This window comes from Oncorhynchus keta, chromosome 4 (assembly GCF_023373465.1).
Source record: "Oncorhynchus keta strain PuntledgeMale-10-30-2019 chromosome 4, Oket_V2, whole genome shotgun sequence".
Lineage (NCBI taxonomy): Eukaryota > Metazoa > Chordata > Actinopteri > Salmoniformes > Salmonidae > Oncorhynchus > Oncorhynchus keta.
Genome location: NC_068424.1, coordinates 22359023 through 22379951, shown reverse-complemented (window position 1 = coordinate 22379951; position 20929 = coordinate 22359023). Strand labels below are relative to the sequence as shown.

The 20929-nt window shown below is 43.1% G+C and overlaps 1 protein-coding gene across 4 annotated transcripts in view; it reads right to left on the bottom strand.

Moving 5' to 3' along the window:
* Positions 1-1251: 1251 nt before the first annotated feature.
* LOC118370878 (lethal(3)malignant brain tumor-like protein 4) overlaps positions 1252-20929 on the bottom strand; it is a 138751-nt gene continuing 119073 nt past the window's right edge. For all 4 annotated transcript variants that reach the window (XM_035756099.1, XM_035756111.1, XM_035756119.1 and 1 more), the window contains 3 exons: positions 18420-18589; positions 5380-5442; positions 1252-3095 (listed from right to left, as the gene is read on the bottom strand). In XM_035756099.1, the coding sequence (XP_035611992.1) occupies positions 2940-3095; positions 5380-5442; positions 18420-18589 (389 nt within the window). In that variant the 3' untranslated portion in view covers positions 1252-2939. The remainder of the gene's footprint in view (positions 3096-5379; positions 5443-18419; positions 18590-20929) is intronic.

The window sequence follows — 20929 nt, the reverse complement described above, 5'->3', positions numbered from 1 at the left end:
GAATATTATGTGTAGATCGTCGATAGAAAAAAGACAACTCAATCTATTTTAATCCTACTTTGTAACACAACATGTGAACCTTTCCAAGGGGTCTGAATACTTTTACAAGGCACTGTGTATATATTTTGTTGTTGTTGTTGTTGTATATCTATTTTTATATAAACGAGCTTGGGTCCAAGGGCTCCAGGAGACCACCTACAATTTCTATAAGAGGATAACATGAATATAGCTTTGATACATAGGCTCACTGCACACACTACACCAAGAGAAAGAGCATTAAATAAGACTGCTACTATAGAGTATCAGGTATTCAACTCTTACCTTCTGAGGTGCGGAGCCTGCTGGTTCTGTTCTACCTGATCATTAATTGCACACACCTGGTGTCCCAGGTCAAAATCAGTCCCTGATTAGAGGGCAACAATGAAAAAAATGCAGTGGAACTGGCTTCAGGGTCCCAAGTTGAATTTTAGGGCTACAGAGGATAAAGCCTGCATATGATGTGGGATGTGCCACCATACTCTCCTGGGGTCAAATGCCCTTGGGGTTACATCAAAACACTCTATACCAGCCATGTTCATGTGCTTTCTATTTATTTTCAGTCAGTGTGTTTCATGTAAGTATAGAAATATCCAATCTATTGTATTCAATTCAATATATTCATAATAGGTATTCATATGTCCTGGAGGCATAGTTCTGGGATACTGAACAAGCACATTGTTTTCTTAAAATTTAGTTTGAATAATGTATGAAGTATCTTGGTCTCGCATCATCAGTTCTGCTGCTTCCATGTATAGTACAGGACTGAGATGTATTTTGGTGATCCTGGTTATGAGTAGAGTAGAGTATGCAGGGTCAATGTCGTGTTGACCTTCTGTCCCTTCCAGGGTGGTCACAGAGAGAAATGGGACTACAAAGTGTGTTTGATTTTCAAAGCAGTGAAAATGTGTCTGGTTTTGCAGCAGTGGATGGCTGGCAGTCCTGTGTCACACCACAGGACTGCCAGTATCTAAATTAACCATCCGAAACACGCTGCTGTGCAAATCAAATAGAAAGTGCAATCCGGAAGACCACTATCTGCAGTTGAATAAATCCCAGCCACAGTCCATTAATTTCCATTTTTGTACATAATGTCAAGGGGGACCTTGGAAGTTGGAAATGGGCGTGCAGCCTTCGCACTGTAGTAGTCAAATAAACAATTAATAATGCAAAACTGTCTTGAGGAGAACTAAAACGGAGTGTGGAGACGGCAGGGACTTTGCACTGTTTATTTGGATTGTGAAGTCATGTGATCTGAATCCATTAAGTGTGTACAAAGTGTAAATTCAGTGTAAGAAACAGGGTTTACAAATATGTACAACACATCTTTATGGTTCAATTAGTTGTCATTTTCATAGATAAGTGGTCGATATATGGAGGTAGATATCCGCCAAAATAGATTGTGAGTCACCTAAATACGTGTAGAATATGTTAAGGGCAGATATCTAACTCCATATTGGAGGTTGTACCAAGATGTAGCACTATTGTCCATGCACTAAACAGCAGTCTTGCGCGTTACAGCATTGAGAAAGACAAGCAGCATCAGAATAAAATATACGTTTCCGGATGCTTGACATTTGGGATAGAGAGAAAGTCCCTATAGGAAAAAAGCAGAAAGTACAGTAAACGGTTTCTTCATATTCCTGAAGTTTCAATGGCGTTCTGTTGAAATTTAGTAGCAACATTCATATTAAGACTAGAGAACAAATGATATAGCACAGTTGTTTCAACATATAGCTTAAGTTCCAAGTTATAGCAAAATATACGATTAAACTCTTAATTGTGCAGAAGATAAAGTATGCTGTTCTTTGATAATAAGAAAACAACTTCAACCTATCAGGACTGTGAGAAAACTTACCCCAATGGTAAAAAGGAGAGCAAAAATGAAAATGAAGGAGAACAGAAAATACAATATTGGTCCTTTTCAACGAGTATGGATCAAAAGGTAAATAATGATAAACGTACATGGCTATTGTCTCGAGCTGCAGTACCACAGAAAGTAAGACTACGTAAGATATCTTAACTACCTTAACATTATAATAACATAAATGACACTTATTTAGACTATCTTCAGCTCAAAGCTATCCCATGGTTTTACATTTTCCAAAACGTAAGTCAAGTTATTTTTCGTTCTTCTAATGTGCAATATATTATCAAATTAAATTGAAAACAATTTCCTCATATATAATATATTAATTTTCTTCAACTATGCAAACACCAAGATATTTTTCACAATAAATATAGGTGAGTTGATATAGATAGTGACATAACATTTATACAAAATAGAATCAAAACAAATCAAAATGGCAGAGACGTTTGGAATATGTATCCCTGTTTGAGTCGATAGACAGAGATCGTAAGCTGGTAGTACCAGAGGTCAACTCCCGTACTGTGATGTAGACTGTAATCGGAATACACATAGCACCGTGATGACCCAGAAAAAGCACAGTTTGTCATGATGTAGTGCACGGCTTTGTACTGTTGATGGTGATTGTCACTTCTTTGATCCTGAAGGAGAAAAGTAGAGCATGGAGAAGCTACAGCGTAAAAGACATAGAAAACTGTGCTGTGTAGCTGTAAATGCGGGTTTTGTTGAGTTGACCTTCATGACACCTACATTTGAGTATTAAAGGCAGAATTAGAGGCTGTGTCCAAGGAAGAAGACACACACACGCACACACACGCACGCACGCACATGCACACACACAAACCTGAAAGTCCATCGGTCTGGACAGATCATGTAGCGGCTTTAGTTGAAGTTCAAGTCCTTTAACTAAAGTGCCTGTAGGCCAAGGTGAAGGAGCAGGAGTCAGGGGTCAGGGATTTTGGAATGAATCCATACAGTAAATCTATGTGTTTGACAGACACATAGGGTGGGCCTGGTGGGTGTGGCTTCCGATGCTTCATGTGTTGGCGTTGCCAGCTGCCGATTGGTTGTCCTCAGCGTGCTTGAACATCAGGATGGAGTTGTATATCTTGAGGGCAGGACCGAGTTTCACGCACATGATCTTGACGATGTCGCGCTGGGTCAGCAGCAAGAAGGCTTTCCCGTCAATTTGCTGTTGGACGACAACCAATCAGATTACAGCATGGGTCAACAGCTGATATGCAGTCAATTGAACCCAGTGAGACTTAGAAAAAAAATCCCTCTCACTCTCTAAGGGCTACAGATCTTATCTGCCACTATACAGAGAGTATGAGCCGTTTGATCATTTATGAAACAGTAATCGTGTATTTATCAGTTGGATCAGATGGTAAATGCTTGTTCAACGACTAAACGTGCAACTCACATTTTGTGTATATAAAAAGCACAACTGTGGAGTGTTAACTGGGATTGGTGAAAAGGGGATTTCAATAACCAAGAGAGCAATGGCAAACACTAGAGTCAGATTAGCGGAGGGAAAGATGGCTGTGCTCGGAATGCTAATCGCTACTGCTACTAGCATTTAATGAATTGCTTTGGATTCCAGTCATGTCTCCTTACCTCTATATAATTATGAACTCAAACAAACCAAACATAGTGGACCAAACATAGTGGACCAAACATAGTGGACCAAACATAGTGGAGACGAAGGAAGAGAATCCATTTCACTGAGTGTGTTGTTGCAGATGGCAGCCTAACAACTATACGGGCAAAGGCTACTCCACACCTGTTTCGCCACATTAGTTTAGCCGTATGGAGGAGGGCCAGCATTAAAACTATTTAGATTACTTCGGACGGGGGGGGGGGGGGGGGGACTAGAGAAGGACTAGAGGGGGGCCAGACGGGACTAGAGGGGGACCAGAGAGATACCAGAGGGGATTAGAGGGGGGCCAGAGGGGGACTAGAAGGACTAGAGGGGGCCAGAGAGGGACTAGAGGGGGCAGAGAGGACACTAGAGGGGGGTCAGAGAGGACTAGAGGGGGGACAGATAGAGACCAGAGGGGACTAGAGGGGAGCCAGATAGAGACCAGAGGGGATTACAGGGGGGCCAGAGGGGATTAAAGGGGACTAGAGGGGGGCCAGAGAGGACTAGAGGGGGGCCAGAGGGGACTAAAGGGGGGACAGAGGGGACTAAAGGGGGCCAGAGGGGACTAAAGGGGGGACTAGGGAGGGGCCAGATGGGACTAAAGGGGGGACAGAGGGGACTAGAGGGGGGACAGAGGGGACTAGAGGGGGGACAAAGGGGACTAGAGGGGGGACAAAGGGGACTAGAGGGGGGACAAAGGGGACTAGAGGGGGGACAGAGGGGACTAAAGCTGGGCCAGAGGGGACTAAAGGGGGACAGAGGGGACTAGAGGGGGGGGCAGAGGGGACTAAAGGGGGACAGAGGGGACTAAAGGGGGCAGATACAGACCAGAGGGGATTAGAGGGGGGCCAGATGGGATTAAAGGGGACTAGAGGCAGGCCAGAGTGGACTAAAGGGGGACAGAGGGGACTAGAGGGGGCCAGAGAGGAATAGAGGGGGACAGAGGGGACTAAAGGGGGCCAGAGGGGACTAAAGGGGGGACTAGGGAGGGGCCAGATGGGACTAAAGGGGGACAGAGGGGACTAGAGGGGAGCCAGATAGAGACCAGAGGGGATTACAGGGGGGCCAGAGGGGATTAAAGGGGACTAGAGGGGGGCCAGAGAGGACTAGAGGGGGGCCAGAGGGGACTAAAGGGGGACAGAGGGGACTAAAGGGGGGCCAGAGGGGACTAAAGGGGGGACTAGGGAGGGGCCAGATGGGACTAAAGGGGGGACAGAGGGGACTAGAGGGGGGACAGAGGGGACTAGAGGGGGGACAAAGGGGACTAGAGGGGGGACAAAGGGGACTAGAGGGGGGACAAAGGGGACTAGAGGGGGGACAAAGGGGACTAGAGGGGGGACAAAGGGGACTAGAGGGGGGACAGAGGGGACTAAAGCTGGGCCAGAGGGGACTAAAGCTGGGCCAGAGGGGACTAGAGGGGGGGCAGAGGGGACTAAAGGGGGGACAGAGGGGACTAAAGGGGGGGCAGATACAGACCAGAGGGGATTAGAGGGGGGCCAGATGGGATTAAAGGGGACTAGAGGCAGGCCAGAGTGGACTAAAGGGGGGACAGAGGGGACTAGAGGGGGGCCAGATACAGACCAGAATGGGATTAAAGGGGACTAGAGGCAGGCCAGAGGGGGACCAGAGGAGACTAGAGGGGGGCCAGAGGGGACTAGAGGAGGAGGGCCAGAGGGGGATTAGAGTGGGGCCAGAGGGGTACCAGAGGGGATTAGAAGGGGACCTGTGGGGATTAGAAGGGGACTAGAGGGAGATTAGAGAGGGGCCAGAGGGGTCTAAAGGGGGACTAGAGGAGGGGGACCAGAGGGTGGATAGAGGGTGTGTCATCTCTTACCTCCTCTTTGAACTGCTTGGCTTGTTCATCACAGCCGTGAAGAGAGTGGATGAAGTCAGCCACCTGGACAAAGACATGTAGAAGACAGACACACTGGTTAGTGTTCCCTGACCTTAGAGATCCTTTAAATTCTCTATTTGGTAGGTCAGGGTGTGATTAGGGTGGGAAATCTATGTTTATATATCTTTGTTGTCCGAGTATGGTTCCCAATCAGAGGCAGTGGTCTATCGTTGTCTCTGATTGGGGATCATACTTAGGCAGCCCTTTTTCACACCTTCTGTTGTGGGATCTTGTCTTTGTGTGTTGCATGTGTTGCACTCCTAGCTTTACGTTCGTTGAGTTGTTTATTGTTTTTGGTGGAACATTTCAAATTAAAGAAAATGTACGCCTACCACGCTGCACCTTGGTCTTCATTTAACGACGGACGTTACAGTTTGGGAGACCATCTCAATGGAGAGCATCTGGTGGAGTTACCATAGTAACACTTTGCTTGAACCTTCCCAGTCATAAGGCCAACACCACAAGTCATGACTGGTTATGACGTCCGTTATGTCGTTGTTATGACAATGTTATGTAGGCCTTATGATGAGGGGTTGTAACTGTTGATGGAAAATCAACAGACATAAGGGGATCAGTGAGTGATGTGTGAAGCTATGGCCTAATTATTACCACTCAGAAGAACAAATCATGTTGATATTGAGAACGTGTCAGCCTGTGGGCACTGACATTTCCTGAGGCTCTAAAGAAGCTAGCGATATTGCCATTCCATCAATACAAAAAGAGAGAAAAAAGTGAAGGGATAGCGTTCAATTCAAAGCTGCACATATCCAGTACCTCCTTGGGCTTCTATTGAACCATTTAAGATACAGGAGTTGGAAAGAGTGAGAAAACTCAAACTTTCTGAAGAGGGGTTTGGAAACTTCCAATAATAGCCCAGGGTAGCTGGGGTTCTAGCGGGCCTGACTGCAGCTGTTACTGGGATAACAGCCAAGGGAATAAAGGGGGGGTCAGAGAGCGTAAGAAGCTCCTGTATGATGGATATCGACTGCTTTACAACAGAAGACAATCTGCTGGAAGCCACTGACGTAAGACAATAGCCTTTAGAAAGCCTGTATCCTGCCAAAACGTTGTCAAATGAGGCTTTTAAAAAATCGAATGAAAGAGATGGCGAGGCGTAAAGGTCCACAGGACTTGCTAGTGAAAATGACTTCAATTAAGTACCCCAAAAAACAACAAGATAACTCTTCCTCCTCTGTCAGGACATTCTTACCGTAATGAAAACATGGAAATTAGTCATAAAGCTACATTACCGGACACCAACAGAACAACCAGTTTATTCAGAGTCATATTGAACCATCTCAGTACAGTTGGCTGTAGCCTCGAGGTTAGAGAAACGAGGCCAGTAACTGGAGGGTTGTCGGTTCAAATCCCAGTGCTGACTGCAAATGTAGAAATTTTGTGCAAATGGGTAAAAAAAATAGGTATTGTATTGAGCATAGCCCCAACACCTAAAACAAAAGCCACACGTGAAGAGAACCCCGGCTGCATCCGTGTTACATGACGGTGTGATAAACAGCTATTCAATATAGTACATTATGAAACAGCTGTTTGTTCCAGTCCAAGACCCTTAGGTCCTCATCTCACCCAGCTAACATCTCCCAAAATCTATTACCTCACTGTGTATCACTGGCCAGTACAAAATAAACACAAATGTCCCTTTTCACCCTGTGTTAAGCACAGGCCCTGTTTGAGTACTCTTAAAATGGATCCTTCCTGCCTTCCTTCCTTGTTGTTATCGCCGATCTGACATGACATCTCACACACATTCACACAAAACTAACACACATCCACTGTATATGCACATGCAAATGCATAAGGACAACACACACACACACACATTTACACTCATCATATGCTGCTGCTACTCTGTTATTTATTGTACTTCTCATTATTATGTAGACTGAATGCCTAGTCATTCTACCCTGCCTTCATTTACATAACTACCTCAAATACACTACATGACTAAAAGTATGTGGAAACCTGCTCGTTGAATATCTCATTCTAAAATCACAGGCAATAATATTGAGTTGTCCCCCCCTTTGCTGCTATAACAACCTCCACTCTTCTAGGAAGGCTTTCCACTAGATGTTGGAATATTGCTGTGGGGACTTGCTTCCATTCAGCCACAAGAGCATTAGTGATGTTGGGCACTGACTTTGGGCGATTAGGCCTGGCTCGCAGTCGGTGTTCCAATTCATCGCAAAGGTGTTCGATAGGGTTGAAGTCAGGGCTCTGTGCAGGCCAGTCAAGTTCTTCCACACTGATTTCGACAAACCATTTCTGTATGGATCTCACTTTCTGCACAGGGGCATTGTCATGATGAACAGGAAAGGGCCATCCCCAAACTGTTGCCACAAAGGTGGAAGCACAGAATTGTCTAGAATGTCATTGTATGCTGTAGTGTTAAAATTTCCCTTAACTCGAATTAAGGGACCTAGCACAAACCATGAAAAACAGCCCTAGACCAGTATTCCTCCTCCACCAATACTTTACAGTTGGCACTATGCATTGGGGCAGGTACCGTTCTCCTGGCATCCGCCAAACCCAGATTTGTCCGTTGGACTGCCAGATGGTGAAGCGTGATTCATCACTTCAGAGAATGTATTTCCACTGCAGTCCAATGGCGGCGAGCTTTACACCACTCCAGCCGACCCTTGACATTGTGCATGATGATGCGGGTGCTCGACCATGGATACACATTCGATGAAGCTCCAAACGAACAGTTATTGTGCTGACGCTGCTTCCAGAGGCAGTTTGGAACTCGGTAGTGAGTGTTGCAACCGAGGTCAGACACGTTTTTACGCGTTATGCGCTTCGGCACACTGTTCTGCACACTGTTCTGTGAGCTTGTGTGGGCTACCACTTCACGGCTGAGCCGTTGTTGCTCCTAGACGTTTCCCACTTCACAATAACAGCACTTACAGTTGACTGGGGCAGCTCTAGCAGGGCAGAAGTTTGACAAACTGACTTGTTGGAAAGGTGGCATCCTATGACACTGCCATGTTGAAAGTCACTGAGCTCTTTAGTAAGGCCATTCTACTGCAAATGTTTGTCTATGGAGATTGCATGACTGTTTGCTCGATTTTATATACCTGTCAGCAACGTGTGTGGCTTAAATTGCCGAATCCACTAATTTTAAGGGGTGGCCACATACTTTTGTATATATAGAGCACCTCGTACACCTGCATATTGATCTGATACTGGTACTCTCTGTATACACTGAGTGTACAAAACATTTGGAACACCTGCTCTTTCCATGACATAGACTGACCAAGTGATGGACTGGGTGTATTGATATACCAACCAACGTGTAATTAATAACTTCACTATGCTTAAAGGGATATTCAATGTCTGCTTCTTTTTATTTGTTACCCATCTACAAACAGGCCCTTCTTTGTGAAGCATTGGAAAACCTCCCAGGTCTTTGTGGTTAAATTTTTGTTTGAATTGTACAACTCAACTGAGGGAACTTACAGATAAATTGTATGTGTGGTGTACAGACATGAGGTAGTAATTAAAAAATGATGTTAAACACTATTATTGCACAGAGTGATGAGTCCATTAAACTTGTGACTTGTTAAGCACATTTTTACTCCGGAACTTATTTAGGCTTGGAATAACAAAGGGGTTGAATACTTATTGACTCAAGACATTTCAGCTTTTAATTAATTTGTAAAAATTTAGAAAAACATCATACTACTTTGACATTATGGGGTATTGTCTCTAGGCCAGTGACAAACAAATCCAAATTGTATTAGTTTTAAATTCAGGCTGTAACAAGAAAATGTAGAAAAAGTGGTGTGCGTAATTTCTGCAATGCAGAATCATGATAATGCAGCGCCCAAAGCTGCCGCCTTGAAGCAACTGGCCAGTAGTCTGTACTGAAGCAGACCTGGGCTCAAGTAATATTTGGCTTCCTTGAAATATTTGTTTGATTGAGCCTGTCTAGAGTGCCAGATGGGTGGTGTTTGCACCTTTAATTCTATTGCTTTCAGAATCCGAATGACTATTTGAACCCAGGTCTGCAGTGGTAGGTCTATTCAGGCTGAATTATTCTGCTAGCAATAGCTACAGAGGACTGCCTGCTACCTGAGTGTCATGTCAAATACCTGGCCTCAACATTAGAGAGCATAAATGTCAGTCTGTATACAGCACATTATAGTGAGGAGAGGCATCTGAACTGAAACACACTGTAGTCTCCAGGACAGGATTAGTAAAATTCTCTATTAGCTAAGTGCCATTTATGGAAGTTCAAAACATTCCATTACATATTTCTAGAGTGGGTTGGAATTCAATCAGAAATCTTAATTTGTGTCGGAATTATTCATGAGCGGAAACAGTTCTCCAGTTCCTATGAGGATGTTATTAACAATGAGAATACTTTGCATACACAAATCACCCACTTACATCAATTTGTAGCTTTTGAAAAAAAATCCCAAACAATCATATACAGTGCACCCCTCGACTTTTTCCACATTTCGTTACGTTACAGCCTTATTCTAAAATGGATTAAGTTGTTTTTTCCCCTGAAAAATCTACACACAATATCCAATAATGACAAAGCAAAAACAGGTTTTTGAAATGTTTGCAAAAAAGCCTAAGTATTCAGACCCTTTACTCAGGACTTTGTTGAAGCACCTTTGGCAGCGATTACAACCTCGAGTCTTCTTGGGTATGACGCTACAAACTTGGCACACCTGTATTTGGTGAGTTTCTCCCATTCCTCTGCAGATCCTCTCAAGTTCTGTCAGGTTGGATGGGGAGCATTACTGCACAGCTATTTTCAGGTCTCTTCAAAGATGTTTGATTGAGTACAAGTCCTGACTCTGGCTCGGCCATACAAGGACATTCAGAGATTTTTCCCAAAGCCACACCTGCGTTGTCTTGGCTGTGTGCGTAGGGTTGTTGTCCTGTTGGAAGGTGAAACTTCAGTCTGAGGTCCTGAGTGCTCTGGAGCAGGTTTTCATCAAGGATCTTTCTGTACTTTGCTCCATTCATCTTTGCCTCGATCCTGACTAGTCTCACAGTCCCTACTGCTGAAAAACATCCCCACAGCATGAAGCTACCACCACCACACTTCACCTTAGGTATGGTGCCAGGTTTCCTACAGATGTGACGCTTGGCATTCAGGCTAAAGACTTCAATCTTGGTTTCATCAGACCAGAGAATCTTGTTTCTCATGGTCTGAGAGTCTTTAGGTGCCTTTTGGCAAACTCCAAGCGGGCTGTCATGTGCCTTTTACTGAGGAGTGGCTTCCGTCTGGCCACTCTACCATATAGGCCTGATTGGTGGAGTGCTGCAGGGATGGTTGTCCTTCTGGAAGGTTCTCCCATCTACACAGAGAAGCTCTGGAGCTCTGTCAGAGGGACCAAGGCCCTTCTCCCCTGATTGCTCCGTTTGGCAAGGCGGACAGCTCTAGGAACAGTCTTGGTGGTTCCAAACTTCTTTCATTTAAGAATGATGGAGGCCACTGTGTTCTTGGGGACCTCCAATGCTGCAGACATTTTTTGGTACCCTTACCTAGATCTGTGCCTCGACACAATCTTGTTTATGAGCTCTATGACCAATTCCTTCGACCTCATGGCTTGGTTTTCGCTCTGGCATGCACTTTCACCCGTGGAAGTTTATATAGACAGGTGTGTTCTGCCCCTGAACAGGCAGTTAAACCCACCGTTCCTAGGCAGTCATTGAAAATAAGAATTTGTTCTTAACTGACTTGCCTAGTTAAATAAAGGTAAAAAAATAATAATTTCGAGTCCCATAGCAAAGTGTCGAAATACTTATGAAAGGTATCTTTTTAAAATATTTTTTTACAATAAATTAGCAAAAAATTCTAAAAACCTGTTTTTGCTTTGTCATTATGGGTTATTGTGTGTAGATTGCTGTGGGAAATATTTGATTTAATCCATTTTAGAATAAATGGATTAAACGTAACGTAACAAAATGTGATAAAAGTCAAGGGGTCTGAATACTTCTGAAGGCACTATAAATCCTGGTCAACACACAACTTGATCCAAGTTTCACACTAACACACTGTACAATTCCAAGTGTGTGCTCCAGCCCTACAAATGCAAATCGGGGAGCCAGCTAAGCATTTAATTTGCCATCTTTGGGTGGTAAACGTCTCCAGCCAGTGTGCGTTAAAGCGTGACAGGAGTGGGTAGTGGACCAGGAAAAAGCCTGTTACAGACAGAGTCCCAGGTGAGGCTGGGTGATAGAGCAGTGGTCAAGGAGCAGTGTTTTTGCGAGGCTGTTCCCATGGCTGTTTTGTGACTACCAATACTCACACGGACGGTGGCAAAAGACATTCTTCTCCCCTGCGGACACCCTCTCTTTTATGCTCTTAGGAAAATATGATGGGCTAGGAATCAAGGCAAAGGGGCAGAAACATTGACTTTTCCATTTGAAAGCACCACTTTTAAAGAACTTTCACTCTTTGCTTTGAGAGTCAGAGAGAGGGAGGGAGGGAGGGTGGGAGTAGAAGGACAGGTGTAACTTTAGTGGAATGAATGCAATGATCCTTATGTAGGATCTTAATTGGGATGGCAGGTAGCCTAGTGGTTAGAGCATTGGGCCAGTAAGGTTGCTAGATCGAATCCCATAACTGACCATGTGAAAATCGGTCGTTCTGCCCCTGAAAAAGGCAGTTAACCCACTGTTCCTAGGTCGTCATTGTAAATAAGAATTTGTTCTTAAGTGACTTGCCTAGTTAAATAAAGGTTAAATAAAATAAAAATAATTTGATCACTATTTTATTGCGTTCAAATGTTCCTGTGCGGCAGGAAAAGAAAACGGTGTATTTGAGGTTTAAAAAGGCTTCTAATGTTTGTAATTTCCACTTTGACATTTCAGTTTTGATTGGCCCTAACGAAACATTCATCAAACCCTACAAAAATGTCCATTAATTATAATCCACATAATACATATAAAATCTTACAGCAACAGGAAATGTACATCTGTATGACTGGGATCAAGGGCTGGCAGGATTATGAACCCAATGAACTAAAGACTAAGCCTTGCAGATAAACTAACTCCCAAGGAAATAGCTCCTAGGGTTCTTGTATCTTAATTAGAGTACGTCAAGCTTAATGTTGAAAGGAAATGGCATTGCTAGCAAACCAGTGTGATGTTAGCAATGCCAAGGCCATGGGTTAAATTCCCACATGGATCACATAGACAAACTAAAAATGTATGCTCAAGCTTTGGATGATAGTACATAGTGCAATGCTAACCCCACCCAATTAGCTAGTGGTTAGGTTGGAGAAGTGATGGCTGATGGAGATAGTGAAATGTGCCCATTCAGCACTGCTCAAGGCTATTAAGCTATAGGCTCACTTTATAGAACCTCGGCTAAGGACTTGATTTAAGGGAAGTGGGTGGTGAAGTATGGATACATCTGTAGTCTTAAGGAGGGTTAGTGGGTGTTATAAAAGCCTATATAAGCACTGCTCCTCTCCCTCTAGTCGATCCCTTTACAGTTCTGCGCTCTCCCTCCCCCTTTCTCTCTACTGCAATCTCGCTCCTTCCACTCTGCCAAATCCCCACAACCGCCAAGATAAAACATCTTCTGGTACAAATCAATGACATTCTGTGCTGCCCCCTCTCTGCAGGTTGCAGTCACAAGACAAGCCTGGGCCACACTCGGTAGGCACAACACTGTTGCAGATAGAACTGACAAGATGCCCTTTTCTACATGTCAGAGGGGTTTGTTTTACAGTACATCATATAGTTCTATCTGAACGTGCCACAACACTGTGCATTGCTTTTGTGAGTCTTGGTTACCTCTATTGGACCATCTCTCATCAGTCTGTGCTCTGAGGAGGGCCGATCCCTCAATCTTCCTCTCTCTCCTATTGCTCTCCTAACTATCTTCCCTGTAATGGTGCACATTGATACAAGTGTACAGTTTGCACATTAGACAACAGAGATGATGACTTGGAATGAAATAATAACAATCAAATAAAACAAATGTTATATACACACCAAATGCATAGTGCATTTAATGTCTAAAAATATAATCAAAACCGTATTTGAAAACTGTGATACATTTTTTATGATCGAACCGACCTCAAAAGGCACTAATCGCTCAGCACTACTATTCAGTCTTAACTCATAGCATCTTAACATTCCCCATCCCTTCTCTCGCTCTCTTTCTTTCCTTAGGGGTACCTTGTTGACCCCCCTTTTCTCAACACTGCCGTGGTGTTTGGAAATAACTCCAACCCGTTACAAATGGTGGGTGACCTATTTGTCGTTACCATTGGAGATTAGAATTGGGCGGTATCCCGACTTTCATATCATCATACCATCCTTCTCTCATCCTGGGATTTACGGTATTACCGGCTTAGTACACAAGGGAGCCCCAAAAATGCAAAAAAAAGTCCTTTGAACGTCTATTACTAGAATGCTAACAAAATTAGCACAAGTAATTGATAATTTCCATGGAGGCTGCTAGCTAAATATGCTAACAATTGCCAAGTCAGGGAATCCAGCTCCTAAAGTTATACATATATAGGTAGGAGCTACCGAATGTCATTTCTGGTGAGTTTAGACATTTCCAAGCGAATGTGAACGAGAGACATTGTACAAATGAACAAAGTTTTGACGCATGCTTGTCTGAAGGAAGAGCAGTACTGGATCTCTAACAGCATGTCTACACACAGTCTCTGTGTGGAGTCTGGAGTCGCTAGGGCAATGGGCCTGCCTGCCTTGCTCAGAGAAGATAGGGGAGGAGCAGATCAGGGGAGGAGCAGATCGGCCGAGAACAGAGAGGAGAAAAAACGCAGGAAATCAAGATATCAGTGGCAGCTGTACAAATAACTCATCCAAAAGGGCTTTGACTTCTCAAACTTGGCAAAAAGCTAACACAATATGATGCCCCGTCACCTTATTAATTCAGCCACTTACTTAGATAGCAAGTTAAACTTAGGGGTTGTGTTAATGCAGAATTCTACATTTTCACGCAGGAAAAAAATATAAAAACGCATAAGAAATATCTTGCTGCGTTTCGTAAATGCAGATCTAAAATGCTTCTTATTGTAATTGTTGATCTGCATCAGACTAATTTTGTGCTTCAGTTGTACTTCTAAACTCGGATAATTCACAAAAGGGTATTCTATTAGCAGACAGTGCTCTGACTGATGTGTTGCTACTTTTCTCTGTACTTCTCTCCTGTAGCCAGGCTATTTTCTCCGGTTAATGCAAGATAAACTTTAATATCTATATTTTACCCCCCTTTTCTGCCCAATACATGATATCCAATTGCAATTTTGTCTAATTTCTGCAACTCCCCAAAGGGCTGGGGAGATGTGAAGGTCGAGTCATGCGTTCTCTGAAACATGACCCACCAAACCGTGCTTCTTAACACTCGTCCGCTTAACCCGGAAACCAGCTGCACCAATGTGTCGGAGGAAACACCATTCAACCAATGACCGGAGGTCAGCCTGCAGTCGCCCGGCCCACCACAAGGAGTCGCGATGAGCCAAGTAAAGCCCCCCCCAAACCCTCTCCTAACCCTGACAACACTAGGCCAATTTGGATCGAACCCGGGTCTGTAGTGACGCCTCAAGCACTGCGATGCAGTGCCTTAGACCACTGCACCACTTGGGAGGCCCCAAGATTAACTTTAAACAAAACATTGGGATAGGACTAAACATTAGAAACATGATGGCCATGCATCGTTTTTGCAAAAAAGACCTTGCCTTTTCATTGTAAACTAATTTACTTGTTTGGCTGCTGATGAAAATGAAGCTATTTTCTGCCGAATGTGTTGCACGAATGTATTTTCTGTGAAGGAAAACTATAGTCGCATGTCCCTGATCACTCTATTGAAGCTAAAAAACACTTGACTTTCATTATAAAACAAGACCATAGTCAATACACAGCTGGACTCACCTGCTTCAGCTTTCTCTGGTTGTGTTATTTACAAACAAACACGTGACTGGCTGAAAAGTTCTGAGGAACTAAGTTTCATAATGTAAAATAATGTGACAGGTGAAATGAAGAACACAATCTGCTTTATCTTGTAACGCATTGCACAAGTTGACTGCAAGTATTTACTTAAAAAATTGCTACAAATATTAAAATGTACTGGAAAACTTGAAAGAAATATACTGAACAAAGATAAACATAACATGCAACAATTTCAAAGGTTTTACTGAGTTACAGTTCAAATAAGGAAATCGATCAATTTAAATTGATCTACGGAATTCACATGACTAGGAATAAAAGAAATGGGCCTCAGGATTTCATCACGGTATTTTTGTGCATTCAAATGGCCATAGATAAAATGCAATTGTATTCGTTGTAGCTTATGCCTGCCCATACCATAACCCCAATGCCAACATGGGGCACTCTGTTCACAATGTTGACATCAGCAAACCGCTCGCCCACATGATGCCATAGACATGGTCTGCGGTTGTGAGGCCGGTTGGAATTACTGTTCTCTAAAACGACATTGGAGGCGGCTTATGCTAGAGAAATTAACATTCAATTCTCTGGCAACAGCTCTGGTGGACTTTCCTGCAGTCAGCATGCCAATTGCACGCTCCCTCAAAACTTGAGACATCTGTGGCAATGGGTTGTTGGCCTTTTACTGTCCCCAGCACAAGGTGCACCTGTGTAATGATCATGCTGTTTAATCATCTTCTTGATATGCCAACCTGTCAGGTGGATGGATTATCTTGGCAAAGGAGAAATGCTCACTAACAGCGATGTAGACACATTTTTGAGAAATACAATTTTATGCATACTGAACCTTACTGTCAGCTTTTATTTCAGCTCAGGAAACATGTGACCAACACTTTACATGTTGGTTTATATTTTTTGTTCAGTGTAGTTTCAACGGTATTGAAAAACCATCCTATGGCTAAATACTTATTTTCCACCATAATTTGCAAATAAATTCATTAAAAATCCTACAATGTGATTTTCGGGATTTTTCCCCCCCATTTTGTCAGTCATAGTTGAAGTGTACCTATGATGAAAATTACAGGCCTCTCTCATCTTTTTAAGTGGGAGAACTTGCACAATTGGTGGCTGATTAAATACTTGTTTGCCCCACTGTATACTTTATGCTGTCCAAGCCTATTGGAGATGCTCAATAGCGGCGAGGACTGGAGAAGGTGTGGTGTGTATGTAGCGAAAGTTGAAAAATCACTTTGGGTCCGGTAGCCGTCCTCGTCTCATCAATCAAAGTCACCCGTAGATGGAGAGAGTGCTTAGCAACCACAGGAGGATCATGGCATGGGGCACGGCAGACCTTGGCATTGGCTACATCGCACATGCCATTTAGACCGGGACGTCGTGCATGTAAATTCATTCTTAGAGTGGAGCGGTGCCCGCTGAGGGATCCTGACATTTAATTTGTGTCTCGTATTCTAACCAGAGAGGGAAACATCCAAGGCTGTTTTTTTTCTCTCTCGAGTGACAGCTGACATTTCAATTGATTTGGACTGATATCAATTTGGCTTGACAGAGGAGGTTTGAAACAATAGGAGAGGACTGACAGACTATCAATGGAGTAGACATACGATAAATTATGAAGCACAATACATTGAACCACATAAATAAAATGGTTAAAAACATTATGATTCATAGACCTACACATTAGCGTCATTGCATTACTCCTTATGTTCATAATTCATTAACTGTAAATAAACAGTTGATCACATCTGGTATGATTAGACACAGCGACCCCAAGATTGCTTATTTATTCTGTACACACACACGCACACGCACACACACAGTCTATTTACAATTAGGCTCTCTGGCTGCAAGGGTCAAAGTTTATTGTCACACTTGGTTGCTATGGTGTCAAGCTCTCTCTGGAGCGTGAAGACTGACATCAGCAGTAAAAGAGAAATGACAAAGTGGAAACAGACAGGACAGTACTGTATGTGAGGAGACTCTGGTTCACTATAAACCCAACTGACAGATGACTGGGTTAAGGTTTTCTATAAGTGAAGTCAGAGGCAATAGAATCCCAGCACATTGCAAAGCCACACGTAGAGCAATCTCAACAATACAGGGATCTATACCAGATGATGAAATAAACTAAGGTGAAACAAACAAAGGTGAGACATCCTCAAGCATATGTCAACAGGTCTGTGTGTGTGTGTGTGTGTGTGTGTGTGTGTGTGTGTGTGTGTGTGTGTGTGTGTGTGTGTGTGTGTGTGTGTGTGTGTGTGTGTGTGTGTGTGTGTGTGTGTGTGTGTGTGTGTGTCTATGCGTGTGTATGTGTGAACTGTTTGAGTTTATACAACGGGTGGGTCTAATCCTGAATGCTGATTGATTAAAACCGCATTCCAGCTGGTGTCTATTCCACAAGTTACCACCGGCTAAATCTATGACGTTAAAATGCCTATTTACTCTGTTCCATCTGACTGCGCAATCCACTGTCTCATCAGCCCAGCCAGTCTCATCAAGCCCAAACATGATCTCCACTATAAAAAGCATATAGACATTATCTCACGTTTCTTTGAGACTAACATTTAGTTTTCAAAAGCAGAGATTTTTATAAACATTGCAGTCTGTCGTCAACATTGCTTCAATATTCAAATTCGATCTCCAGCTGTCCCATTGTAATGAACATGTCGGGAGTCGGGACGAGACAAATAGGCAGGCAGCGTTTCTTAGCCAGTCAAAATCATGAGTCAGCTGGCATCATTTTATGGATATATACAAAGAAATGTCAATTGAAAAAAGGTAAAATGAAACAAAGTGCAGTTAGTTTGCAGTCTTTCCAGCTTCAGTTTGAAGTGAATGTGTTAGCTAGCTCCTTTGAACAATAGTGTACTGACAAGTGAGACCATTTTCTTTGCCAGGTGAAATTGCGCCTCATTAGCTCAAAGTTATGGATGTACCCAAATAAATGTCACTAGGAAACAGCTTCAACAAATGCAAATGCAGCTACTAACCATCAATTCACAGATCCATGTGTGTATGTACGCAAGTACACGTGGATGTGTGTGTGCTCTCACCTCCTCCGCGGTCCAATGGGCCACACGGCTGGCCTGTACTCCGGCCACTCCAGGCAGCAGCTTGCAGTGCTGCTCCCAGCATAGGGGCAGGTCCCGGCCAGGGTGGGCCGACATTGCCGACAAGAACACTGACTGGTGGAGGGCCTGCTGCAGGCTGTCCACGCTGTGCTCTGGAGGGGGAAGGGTGTACATGTCATTAGTGGGTTGCCAATGTGAATTTGTTAATGAGTGAGAAAGTGAGAGAGAAAGGGAATAAGAGGGTGGGGAAAGAAAGAGAAAGTGAGCTAGTGAGAGAGTGAGGAGAGAGTGCCTTCAGAAAGTATTCACACCCCTTGACTCTTCCCACATTTTGTTGTGTTACAGCCTGAAATTAAATGGATTAAATTGAGCTTTTGTGTCACTGGCCTACACACAATACCCCATAATGCCAGTGAAATTATGTTTTTACAAATTAATAACGTAAATCTGAAATGTCTTGAGTAAATAAGTATTCAACCCCTTTGTAATTGTCAGCCTAAATAACGTCAAGAGTAAAGATTTGCTTAACATGTCACATAATAAGTTCCATGGGCAATAATAGTGTTGAACATGATTTTAGAATGACTACCTCCTCTCTGTATACCATACATACAATTATCTGTAAGGTCCCTCGTTTGAGCAGTGAATTTCAAACACAGATTCAACCACAAAGACCAGCAAATTTTCCCAATGCCTCACAACGATGGTCGATGGGTAAAAACATTTAATATCCCTTTGAGCATGGTGAAGTTACTAATTACACTTTGGATGGTGTATCAATAAACCCAGTCACTACAAACATACAGGCGTCCTTACTAACTCAGTTACCAAAGAGGAAGAACACCACTCAGGGATTTCACTTTGAGGCCAATGGTGACTTTAAAACAGTTAAAGAGTTTAATGGCTGTGAAAGGAGAAAACTGAGGATGGATCAACAACATTGTAGTTACTCCGCAATACTAACCTAAATGACAGAGTGAAAAGAAGGAAGTCTGTACAGAATACAAATATTCCAAATCATTCATCCTGTTTGCCACAAGGCACTGAAGTAATACTGCAAAAATGTAGCATAGAAATAAATGTTATGTCCTGAATACAAAGCATTATGTTTGGAGCAAATCCAACAACACATCACTGAGTACCACTCATCATATTTTCAAGCATGGTGGTGGCTGCACCCTGTTATGGGTATGCTTGCCATCAGCAAGTATGAGGGAGTTTTAAGAAAAAAAACAGAATAGAGCTAAGCACAGGCAAAATCCTACAGAAAAACCTGCTTCAGTCTACTTTCCAACAGACACTGGGAGACAAATTCACCTTTCAGCAAGAAAATAACCTAAAACACAATGCCAAATATATACTGGAATTGCTTACCAAGACAATATTGAATGCTCCTGAGTGGCCTAGTTACGGTTTTGACTTAGATCAGCTTTAAAATCTTGGGTAAAACTTGAAAATGGCTGTCTAGCAATGACCAACCACCAACTTGGCAAAGCTTGAAGAATAAAAAAAAAACAATATGTCCAAATATTGTACAATCCAGGTATGCAAAGCTCTTACAGACATACCCAGAAATAAACTGTAATCACTGCTAAATGGGATTATAACATGTATTGACTATGGGGTGTGAATACTTATGTAAATGAGATATTTCTATATTTCATTTAAAATTAGCAAAAATGTAAAAACAACATGTTTTTACATTATCATTATGGTGTTATTGTGTGTAGATGGGTGAGAAAACAACATGTCTTTTTTTAAATTAAGGCTGTCAGAACAAAATGTGAAATACATCAAGGGGTATGTATTGTTTCTGAAGGCACGGTAGAGGTAATGTACAGTACAGCAAAGGCCTGCTGGGAAGATTAAAATAGTCTGCTAAGCAAAAGTTACAATGACCTGCATAGTAGAGTGGGAGTGTGATCACTGCAGGGGTTAGGGCTGCAGGGGGTAGGGCTGCAGGGGGTAGGTTGATAAGCAATGGTACAGGCTTTGTCCACAGAATTCAACAAAAAATGACAGGCGACCGACCTTGACTTTTGTTCCATTTCTTCTTCCTTTTTTTGATTTTACTGTGCATCAACAAACAAACCGTTTTGCTTTCAGCTTCGCCAGGGTCCTTTCCTTCCTTTCATTATTGTCTTTCTTTTCTAATCCTTCATTTTCTAATGGAAGGATCCACTAGCTAGTCCCTCTTGACAGCACAATGTAGATGCATCTCTCTTCCTTAACCGCAGCAGTAGATAAGAAGAATCAAGTGTTCCTGAGCTCTTAGTAGGCTGATGGACTAGGGGAGATACCAAATGGTGATGTAATGACTGATGCCCCAGATGTCCCAGACTATACCCCAGATGCACCCTCTGTCTTGGCAGGCAGCAAAGCAAGCTTTGAGGGGGTGGTGTGTGTGTGTATGTGTGTGTGTGGGAGAGAGCGCGAGAGTGTGTGTGTGTGTGTGTGTGTGTGTGTGTGTGTGTGTGTGTGTGTGTGTGTGT